The sequence below is a fragment of the Gavialis gangeticus genome, unplaced genomic scaffold (assembly GCF_001723915.1).
Source record: "Gavialis gangeticus isolate Ggan-Ray unplaced genomic scaffold, GavGan_comp1, whole genome shotgun sequence".
NCBI lineage: Eukaryota > Metazoa > Chordata > Crocodylia > Gavialidae > Gavialis > Gavialis gangeticus.
In genome coordinates this window covers 21,115,543-21,126,935 of record NW_017729027.1, presented here as the reverse complement: position 1 = coordinate 21,126,935, position 11,393 = coordinate 21,115,543, and the positions used below count along the sequence as shown (strand labels likewise).

Here is an 11,393-nt window from a genome sequence, read left to right as displayed (position 1 = left end):
TAGACCAACAAGATTTTTGCAAAAAAAGTTATTTAATTGCAAGCTTTTGGGCACAAACACCCTTCATCAGGCATTGGAGAAAAGATGGTAAAAGTTCTCTTGGGTAGAAATGAAAGTTCATATTTCATAGGATTTCACAGAGGAGTCAGTAGATGGAAAACTCCTCTGGGCAGTCAGTTCATAGCTGGTATGGAGCCGCTTACCTCCTGTGAGGATCTGTGATGATGCAGTTACCTTGAAACAAAGGCAGGAGCAGGATCTCAGGTTTCAGGTGGTCACAGTTGCTTCCTGCTTGGGAAAATATGAAGATTTCATTGCCTAAAATGTGATATCTTCCATATGTCAGGTATCTTTTTTTTAATGAAAAAAAAGGCCAGTACTATAATTATTTTATCTTTTCCTTGTAAACACTTTATTTCCAAAATACAAGCAATAGACCAAATGGTGGCTTTTTTCCACCATACTGGAGACAAAGAAGGGAGGATGAGATAGGCCTGAGGTTTCCTGGAGTATACAAGATAATAACATCCATTATGCCTTTTCTGGGATTCAGTGATCCAGCTTTGTAGATTAGGTGATAGCTTTCTAGTTGCCTTTCCTCATCTTGTACAGAGTTTCTTGGGTCCTTGTGTGTGCTAGAGTGCCCAGTCATTTTATATGTAAAATACAAGGGCTTAGATCATGCCAAGTCCCTGTTTATGGTCACATATATAAGAAAAGTTTTGTTGCTCCATTGTCTTTCCCCAGTCCTAAGCCTTTGCTTCCTCAGTGAATGACTAAGCACTCTCTAACCCTTTGATGTTAATGCTTTAGTACCAATGTCTTTCTAACAGTACAATCTTAGTAAGCCACATGGAGTATGCATTTCTTAATTATGTTAATTTAGTGTTTGGGGGCATTTGGCCTTCAGCTTTATGTCTCAGAACACACCTGGGTTGTTCTGTGATGATAAAGTGATGTTCTGCCAGATTTTATTATCTAGTGCATCATTTTTTAAATAATTTCTGCCTATTTGACTTTCATTTGTCTTTACCATCTTCTTAGTTTTTTATCTCCACAAACTCCATGGGGAGTTTAGAAAGGACTTATACCCTTGAATGCCTCTCTGCTGTTCATTTGCTTTCAACAGGGGGAAACGTTTTCCCCCTAGGAACTAACATTTTATTTGATTACTTGAAAACATAGGCCTGTTTCTCATTTTTAAAGCGTGGTACCTCAGAGAAGAATTGGTGATTAGGGACCCCATCAGGATGTTGTAGAATGATATTCTACATATGTGGGAAAACTTTGTGTTTGCCATTCCATGCACTCCTGTGGAACAGATGGAGCTTGCAGGAAAATACTGGTGTCAGAATGTAAATCATGCTCCCTTGCCGGTTCAGATTTACTTCATTTAAATACTATGTCAAAACACTTCAAAACATGATTATATAGGAGCCAAATGATGCACCCCTCTGGATGTGCATCCTTAGGATAGCAATCTGACTTCAACATGCAAAACAGAATCATGAAACTAGTGTCACATCCTTTATACAATTGCTTTACATTGTGGTAATTCTTAGACATTAATAACAATTAATCAAACTAGCCGGCTAACTCAGTGTATAGTGTAAGGAAATTATATTAAGAAACGCAGTGCCAAACCTGTCTTGGGGCTCTTAACTCTTACAAGTAGAACACGTGTCATAGAAGTAATGCTTTTATTTCCCAGGTTGAGAAAAAAGAAGTGCAGTTCTCTTGTTATAAAACCACCTACTCCCTCAGACATGGGTTGAATACTATGATCCTGTTTTCTCTTAATGAATGAAGGAAAAAATGAATTGTACTAGGAGAAATGACTCAAAATAATTGGATGAGTGAAAGTCTTATCACTTCTCTCCAAATACTCATGAACTCGTGAACTTTGAAGTTGCATCTCCTTATATTCCATTGATGGGGTAAAAGGAAGTCTCATGCTCAGGTAATGTTACTAGTAACTTTCTACCCCAGAGCATATACTGATTATATCATTATCATAATTTCATATTCTGCACATAGAACTAGTTGATAGAAAAGCAATATGAAATGGTAGATATCACCATGAGAAGAATTATTTTTCAATATCAGTTCTGGTTTTTTATTTCAGCAGGATAACAGTATCATTTGTCTTTCCAATCTTAGTTGGAGCTCCATTACTCCTGAGAGCTATTATTTTCTCAGAAGTTACAGCAAAGTGCTGCCACAAACCCATCACTACCTCTTTATGTCCTCTACAATTGGTACCACAATACAAAAGTGTCACATAACAAAGACCTCACGTCACATCAAGTTTACTGGTAGCATCTTTTATACATATTAATATATGTGGAATTGTCAGAGGTATCAAGAATATCATCTGTGGTATGGCCATGGTGTATAGTTGTAGCCAAATCGCTCCTTAGATGTTTCTTTTTTCCTGAAGTATTTACTTTTTTCTAGTAGCTACTCTCCAGTTGTACAGTTGGGCTCATTCAGCATTTCTTTTCTTCTCAGAAAAATAAATCTATTGGATATTTGGCTCTATACATATAAAGACATACATATTTATCATCTCAGTTCAGACTTTCAAGCTGTCTGGGCCTGGAAGGCTTCCACAAAACAAATTCTGGATGTCTCCCAGCATTCTAAAAGTTGGAAGCTTCCTTAGTCTGGTCTTACTAATAGGATCAAGAGCTGATAACTTTTCTGAGTTTACTGAAATTTTCTTAGAGTCTTTTAACATTTCATTGCTTTTGAATTTGTCACTGGCTCTTGATCTGAAAACCTTAACTCTTAACTACTAACCTAGTTAAAAGCTGTAGAATTCTAAGACTGTCTGATTCCCTATTCTCCAGCAGGGGTTAAAAGTGATTCTGGCTACTAATTTTTTGCAGATGACTGTAAGGTTAAGAATTCTTGTAACAATGATCAGAGTTTATATTTTCCATATGTTCGTGCTTGGAAGTCTTTAAAAGATTTTTTCACTCTTTCATACTATATTGATATTTTCATTCTATAAAATCATGACAATTCCTGTAGACTTTAACAAAGTGTTTATACAGAAAAGATATTTGAGAAAGAACATTTTTTCTACCACTGAAAACTACCATATTTACTTGACAATTTTATTGTCCCCCAATCAGTATGAGGAAAAAAACTCCTCATCTTACATTCACGTACAAGGAAAGCTCATGAAATACATTCTCTATCATTAAACAACTGCCAAAAGCAGCATGTGCTCAGTAATGGAAACCAACTATAAAGTTGATTAAATGCAGCTAGCACTGAGCCTGATTATGAAACACATAGCCAAGATTGGGCACCTACCACAGGATAGGTTAGTGCAGTGCATCTGAATAAGATATATAGAAGGGTCCATCATGCTCAGTCCCACATAGTGCGGACTCTTTTTCAAGTCATGGTGAGCCACTACATTGAATACATTTTTACTTCCTGTTCACTCCCACAGGTGAGCTGTGCCTTTTCCATTTCCAAAGATGCTTGTTTCTTCACCAGCCTTAAATATCTGACAAGCATCATCAAACAGGACCCTAAACAGTTCACTCAGAATCCCTCTGTTGCCCACTATCTCAGCCTGTCATGTATGATCAGTGTGGCCCCTCCCTCCATGAGGTGGAGGCAGATCAGGTTGACCTACACCTCATCTGCATATATATTTTTAGAGGATCCCAGGACTCATGACAAGAACATCTGATTCTAGTCAGGAATGCAGGGCTAATTAACACATGGCTGCTTTGTGTGGGGTATCTGGAGTACACACACATATTGAACAGTGCTGATCTATGGGCCATGGCTTGAAATGCTGTTGACTCTGTGGGGCCCAGTCTAATGAACTGTATGGTAAATCATGAGTCTTTTGGCTTTGAACTAATATCATGCATAGTATATACTATATATAAGTAGGTACAAAAGTGCTGCTTTAATGCATATTAAGGGAATACCTGTACTGAAACTTGCAGCAGTTTCCAAAAAGGTAAAATACACCTATTCTGGATGAGCTAAATTACTATAGGCATATTTATTTCACACTCAGTGTTTTCAGATTTGCCCTTCACTTCCATGTGCTCAGGGAGAGCAGGGTCTGGCAGTAAGGGTGAAGGGGTGTAGGGGCTGCAGGGGAAGAAATTGGGAAGGCAAGGGGGCTTGCTAAGTCCTCAGATTTATTTTCCTTGATGTAGCTGTGGGAGAGGGACAAATTCATGGCAAACCTCCAATAATTCAATTCTTTACCTGGAATATTGTAACAAATTTATATTTTTTTCATATATAGAATATAATATATGCAGAGTCATCTTATATTCAGGTTTGCTTTATATTCAAGTAAATACAGTACTTACTTCCCAGGTGACATGCAGCAGCTACTTAAGTGAGCACAGCAATACTGAAGTCCTGGTCTCCTTGTCCTACAAGGCCCATTGGACTAGCTTTGTGCTAGCGAAGTACCATAACCAAAAGCATAGTAAAAAGCAATTAGGTTAATTATTCAGATCCAATCACCTCTGACTCCCCAGCTCAAACTACATAGGTACTTATGTACAGCAGGGTTGGTTTGTGTTGGCCTTTGGCACAAGTATGGATCAAGATTCCTGAAGTCATCATCAGAGAGGTGGTTAGCCCTGTTACCTTCTTCTTAACCAGTATGCCACTACACCCTTGTCACACCAGTGCTAGGCCACCTTTTAGGACAGAAAATGAAATGGCTTATCAAGTCAAAATTGTAGTGGAACTATTTAGATAGTCTAAGATTTAGCCAGAAAAGCAGGGGTTTATGTATTCTGTTCCCATTACCTGCCTGAGCCTTTTTGACCCTTATGTCCATACAGATTTATTACTTGTTTGCCTCTCTCAGCACTACTCCCCTCACCCGCAGTCTCCATTCCTTCCCTGTCTTTTCTGTTCACATTACTGAACAGATTACAGATTACTTTTTCTCTGTTTTATAGCCTGCTCTCTGCATGTCCTTTCATAGCGTCTGATGAAGTGAGCTGTTGATCACAAAAGTACATGTATCTCTGATTCACTCAGTTTATAAGGTGCATCTCTACCTTGCGACTAATTACCTCTCTTTGCTCAAAACTTATTGAGAGACATTTAATGGTCATGATAGTTCATGCAAAAGACTACACCTGTGAAAGGATGATATTGCCCAACACTCAACTCAAGTCGAAAGGTGGATCCAGGCAAGTGCAGTGATGTAACTGCACCCTGTTTTTGATTACTGGACCTACCAACCTTTAAAATCAACTGCCTGGCAGCAGCATTTCTATTCCGGAAGTGCTAAAAGAAACAATTGATTTCATGGCTGATTATCATCTCCCTGATTCCCACTAATTTCTCTGCATTCCAGAGGTGTTAATGACCCATATATCCTTTTTAATGATCTTTATGTACCAGTTTTCAAACTTACTTTTATGCCACAATTTTTGCTGTCTGTTAGCCATTCCTGGTACTGTCTCTCTTCTATTTCACAGCCCAGCAGACTTCTTAGCTTTTTATAAACCTTAACTAAAGTGTGGCAATATTAACTCGGGAGTAGAAATGGCTGAGTCAAGTATTGAAGGCACTGTGAAGACACTCAAGAAGGCTAGATTTTGTTTTGTGAATCTGAATAAGAGATGTACATTTAACTATAATGACTATATAACTAATGACACAAAATCTTTTGACAATTTTTTTTACCTAGTTTGTTGTGGTTTATTTTTTTAAACTTTAAACTTCATAACTGAGCAAATTAGTGCACATTCCTATACTTATATTTATTTTTACTCTGAACTTAGATTGAATAATATAGTCTTATCCCCCTCATACAGTTTCTAGGTTTTCTTTAACTAGAGAAAAATGTGTCATTTTATATGTAAAGATGTGCCACACATTCTGCACCCCCACCTCCTTTTCAAAATATTGGATCCATTCATGTTGGAGTATCAGTTCAGTACTGATCCAAAGAAAGAATGGTACTCACTAAAATAGTTACACCAATTCTTACAATGCTTGAACTCACTGGGAGTTCCCATCTAGCTATAGCTGTGCCCGAGTTCTGCTTTGCACAGAATATACCTCATAAACAAGAATGAATGAAGTGACACTGTGGTTCTGTGGTACTTCAGCCATATGATCCCAATCCATAAGACCTGTATTTTTCTAATCCAAAACTGAAAGGGATTCATATTGCACCTACAATCTTCAGGTGCTGTTCAGCCAGAAAAGCTGGCTCTATGACAGCTTCTCCCAGCCTCCCTAACCCATCAAAGGGGCTGGGCTGTTATAATATGTGCCAGAGACTGAACTGGCCTCAGGCAACCCCAGGGTCAGAAAGGAGTAAGTTGCCAAAGTAACAGAAATAGCTTGCCCAGATCCAAGTACATGTTTCTTTTATTAATTTAGGTAACTATTTCTCACAACCATCAAGACAGACTATCATATAGGATATGAAATTTCCTGTGTAAGATGCAAACAATATTATTTTTAACATTTCTCCATTTCTTATTTGCAGCAACCTATGTTCTGCCCTGATATAGCTAATGGAGAGCTACTCCAGTTGAGTTGCATGGACAGGATTTGGCCAAACATATTCTGTTCTTGGTGTAACAGATCTTGACATGGTTTTTTTTATAGCTTCCCTTGTCCCATAGGTTCTGCATATTATCTCCTTTTATTATTACACATTATTACAAATCTTTGGGTGCCTATATAAGTTCTAATTGTATTTATTATTGATCGAAATTGAACATTAGTCCTTCTAATGTTCTTCAAATGGAAACAAAACACTTCACATGGAAACAGACAACTCTGAGATCAGATTCATTGATCAAACTATTGTCCCACCCCCCTCAATAATTGCTTCTGCTTCAGAACATGTATGTTTTCACTTTTAATTCTGTGGATAAAAGACCTGAGGCATTGCAATAGCAACTAAACAGTTTCCTCATGTAATAGAGCTGACTCAGATTAAAACAGATATATCTATTATCTCTGTCCAGCTCTGCCAGACTGCTTATCTATCTAGCTATCTAACTATAAAATATATAGATATAGATAGAAATAATGTCATTATATTAAATAATCAAATTACAACTGTGAAACTTTTAAAAGTGTGGCACAATATTAACACTGATATAACTAGCCTAAATAGTCTGTAAATGAAAATTATTCCTTGATGTTTTGTTTCAATATAGGGTCCTCCTGGGTTACCTGGAATTCCAGATGCCTTGAACAGCCATTATGAGGTATGAAACTTTAATTGGAATCCATCTGCGTGTATGTATGTGTGTGTATGTGAGAGAGAGAGAGAATGCTGCCAGCTGAGCCAGCAACACCAGAGACACAGAAGGGTATCAGAGGAAGGGTCTAGGCTCTGTCCCTTTTGATTTTATTTATGTAATAAACCCTGGCAGTGGAGTTTGAGTGTTTTCAGGAATTTTCATTGGGATATAAATCTGGATGATACTGTAAAATTAACTCCTGCCACAAAGTTACAATTATTCTTTGTAAGAGCATTCTCAATTAGTAGAAATGTATTGTTTTGCATTCAATTAATTGTAGCAATTCAATTTCATAATTCAGAACCAAATTTTCAGAACCAAATGTTTAGAAAAATATACACACATATATACTCTTTAAGTTGAATGGCTGGATACACAACACACATAGTATTCATTCACTTAGTTGTTTGTGTGGGTAATTTATGCATGAAAATGAGGGTTTGTATATTGAAATGTATTTAGTATTTGGACAAATCATAATTTCTTTTTTTTTGACAATTTGAGCTTTATCTTATGTAAAAGAAACCCAAATCAGGTTTCGTTGTTTTTCTTTCATATTTGGCATTTAAGGGGTTAAAATATAAACTGTATGCTGGTCGGGTATGTGGGCCACTGGTAATCTGGAAGAGGGTATGCAATAAGAAAAAATTTGGGAACCTCTGCTTTAATCAACATCTCACTGAATGGTCATTAATAACTCTAAAAGAAAAAGAAATCAATAAAGCCTGTTAACCAAAAATGGGGAATCTCTTGCTTTTACATAAACATATTTCCCAGAAAACAGGGAAAGAGGAGACAGCAGGAAGAAAGAATGCATGATTGCTAGTTTTTCTTCTCTGCTCATACATTTTTCACAGAGTGAGGGGAAACAGCTTTGATATTTTTAATCACTTCTTTCAACTAAGAAACTTTAACCCATTTTTTGCAAATTGAAATTAAAAAATCTGATTTTTTTGCTACCTGAGTCTTCATTTTTGGCAACAGAATAAAATACTTTAAGAAATTACAGAAATGAAGGATATACAAAATTTAAAGGTCTGCCTTCCCCATCAATATCTTATTTGTTTCCCTTTCATCCTTGGTTTAAAGTTCTTTTTGTCTTAATCTGACCTGTCACGATCATAAGAGTAAAGTGAAAAGTTACAAATTCAAGTTTATAACTACTACAGGCTTTTAAGGAAGCATCTTCTTTTAAAACCTAATAACTATTGAATATCTCAGCCTTGGTATGTATGGTATTTCTTCACGTATTTTCAAGGATAAAATGCAGACTTATTATCATGTTTCTGACATGCTATGCAAGTCAGACTGTATGATCAAGTTGTCACGCTGGGAGCTTCATAACAAAACAAAATGGCACAACATAACAAAATTAATCAGAAGTATAATATGTTTGGGCTTATCCCCACATGCAGGGGCATGTGCTTGCAGCAGCAAAAAAAAGTAGTGACACAAATTTGTGCTACTACTTTTTGCTGCTGTGCATGCCTCTGCGTATGGGTTTTGGTGCAAGGTAAATGCCCTGCTTCGGAGAAACTGCTGTTTCCCCATTCCTCCCGGCTCCTGGTGTGCTGGAGGAGCCAGGGCAGAACTAGAAGAGGGGAGACTTTCTGGCCAGCAGCCAGTGTCTCCCAGGAATACTGAGCCTCTGTGTCTGTTGACACATGCTCCTGTGGAATGTGCTGTACCATCTTTTTCACAGCATTGGGTTTTTTGCTACTGGGACTTCTTGGTAGCAAACTTTGCCCCACACTGCAAATTTGCAGCACAGGGCACATTTTAGCATGCCGGGAATATGGTTTGTAGCACTGCAAAGAGGTTTGTGGTGCCACAAACCACACATGCTTGCACATCTGGATCCATCCTTTATGTTCAATAGATATAGCAATGATGGCTACCATTAAAGTCTCTTTGTGGGCTATGTATACATTCTTTACAAGCCACCCTTTGGGAACCAGTGTACAGGAAAATGTACAATGCAGCTAATTTTTTCAGTGCTTAGGTCATTTGTTTCAATAATCGAACCAGATGGTCAATACATGTCTTTTGGACATAGGTCACAATTCAAGGCAATTCTATTGACTTCATTGGGACCTCAACAAATGCTGTATTCCTGTGCTTTGTATGTCACCTTCCTGTGCATGTTTGATAAATGTGTGTATAATTAACCTCTACTTTCTTATCACTTTACTAATTTCCCTTTTTTGCCAAAAGTTGACTCCTGTTAGTATCAGTCTTCTTAGTAATTTTTATATCTACAGTTTTGTCTCTTGTAACTATTTCTGGACAATTTGATTTTTTTGAATTCCAAAGGTTTTCTTAAATCTACTTTATTGAAGATTCATTCTAAAGTAGTAACAGTGGCGGTCCTCAATATTTGAGATCCATCTGTTTCCAAGAATCATGTTTCTCACCATTGTGAGGCCACAGGAGTTCTTAAGGCATCTTATGTTTCCCAATTAATCTGTTCTGGCAAAATATAGACCAGCCGTTTTGTTTGAAGAAATTAATCATCATTCAAGTCCTTTACAGTGCACAAACTTACTACTACTTTCAGTTGTCTACTCTAAAGGGTTTAATGGCTTATTCATGAGCAAGTATCTTCTTAGCAGATGAGTGCTAAATTTAGTGTTTTATATGATAAAAAGAATGGCTTAATCTGAATATCAGTACCACATAGCCAGACTCTTTGGAACCACAGTTTCAGACTCATTAGAGCAGATACAAACCTACTACTGCAGCAAATAAAAGAGGTTCTATGAAGTTTATGGTATAGGGTGTTTAGGAAAACTTGTCATCACTGCTTCAACATTAAAAATCTCAAAGTCATAGGTTGTGTAACTGTTCTTAAGGGTTAGGGTTTGCTTTCTATCTTTGACCTAAATTTCTCTTTTGTCACTTTGTTACGGAGTCTGGCATGTGCTGTCTAGCATTCCACTTCACCTGGGAGGTGCCAAAAAATCTCTTTACATAATTTTTACTGTTAGTAATTTGTGCTTTAAGTTGAAAATCCTTATAGAAACATAAGATGATATTCTCTATGAGATTCCATGTATTATGAGATTCCCCTTTGTATAAGAAACAATGTCATGCTATTTTCCTTCATTTTATGCAGATTCTCAATTCCACAGGTTCTCACTGGACAAGTTTTTCATTCCGCTTTAAGTCAAAATGACCTCTATTCTTCTGAAGCCTTCATATACCATTCTTTTCTGGGGGTATTTGTATGATTTGTTTAAATTGGTACTTTTAGGAATCAGACAAATATTGTGGTCGGCATAAGATAAACTAGGGGGTCACTAAGTAATGCCATTGAAGGCTATTCATCTCTATCCATTTTCTGCATATTTACTCTTACTCACATCTGGCAGTTCTCTACTGACTTTTGTGTAGTTTCCATGGATGTAAGTGAGCATGGAATTTGGCTTTTAATGTAATAATTTATGTACTCTAATACCACTTCAACTTTAAAACAGAACCTGCTTACAAGCATCATTAGACTTGCCACAAAATTCATCTTAATTTAACAATGTTACCAACATTGGAAGGTAAAAATTAGAGCCCACCAAAAAGGAACTAGAAGTATGTCCATAAGCTGTTTTATACAATTTTCAAATAATTATCTTAATTCTAAAATAACCTGTTGTTACTTTCCCATTTAGTATGGGAAATTAAAACATAATAATGTTTAATTTCTCTAGACATACAGTTCAAGGCAATCTCAGTATAAATCACAGCCTGTCTACAGCCATCATATAATAGCTATTTCCCTGCAATTTGTTCCCTTCACCACGGTGTGTTGCCTCTCAACACAGTCTGCTGAGTGACATTGTCCAACTCTGAGGGTAATAGCAATAGTACTCTTTAGCTAGCAGGCAAGTGAAAATTCACAGGTTGTATAACTATTTAAATCTTGTTACTGAACACAAAGTTTTCAGGATATAAACCAGTATACAGATGGGTAAACTAAGGCATAGAAAGTGAGCTAACTTGCCCAATAGGCTGTTAGCAGAACCGTGACTAAAACTCAGGTCTTCTGATTCCTAATCCAGCAGTCTTTCTAGTAGACCATCTTGCTCTTAATGTGCTTTTGTTCTCCTTTTGCCCATTGTT

General features: G+C 37.0%; 1 protein-coding gene across 3 annotated transcripts in view; it reads left to right on the top strand.

The window, feature by feature from the left end:
• The window catches only part of COL19A1 (collagen type XIX alpha 1 chain), a 594,002-nt gene that overhangs the window by 405,653 nt on the left and 176,956 nt on the right, over positions 1-11,393 (top strand). For all 3 annotated transcript variants that reach the window (XM_019520501.1, XM_019520502.1, XM_019520500.1), the window contains one exon: positions 7,194-7,244. In XM_019520501.1, the coding sequence (XP_019376046.1) occupies positions 7,194-7,244 (51 nt within the window). The remainder of the gene's footprint in view (positions 1-7,193; positions 7,245-11,393) is intronic.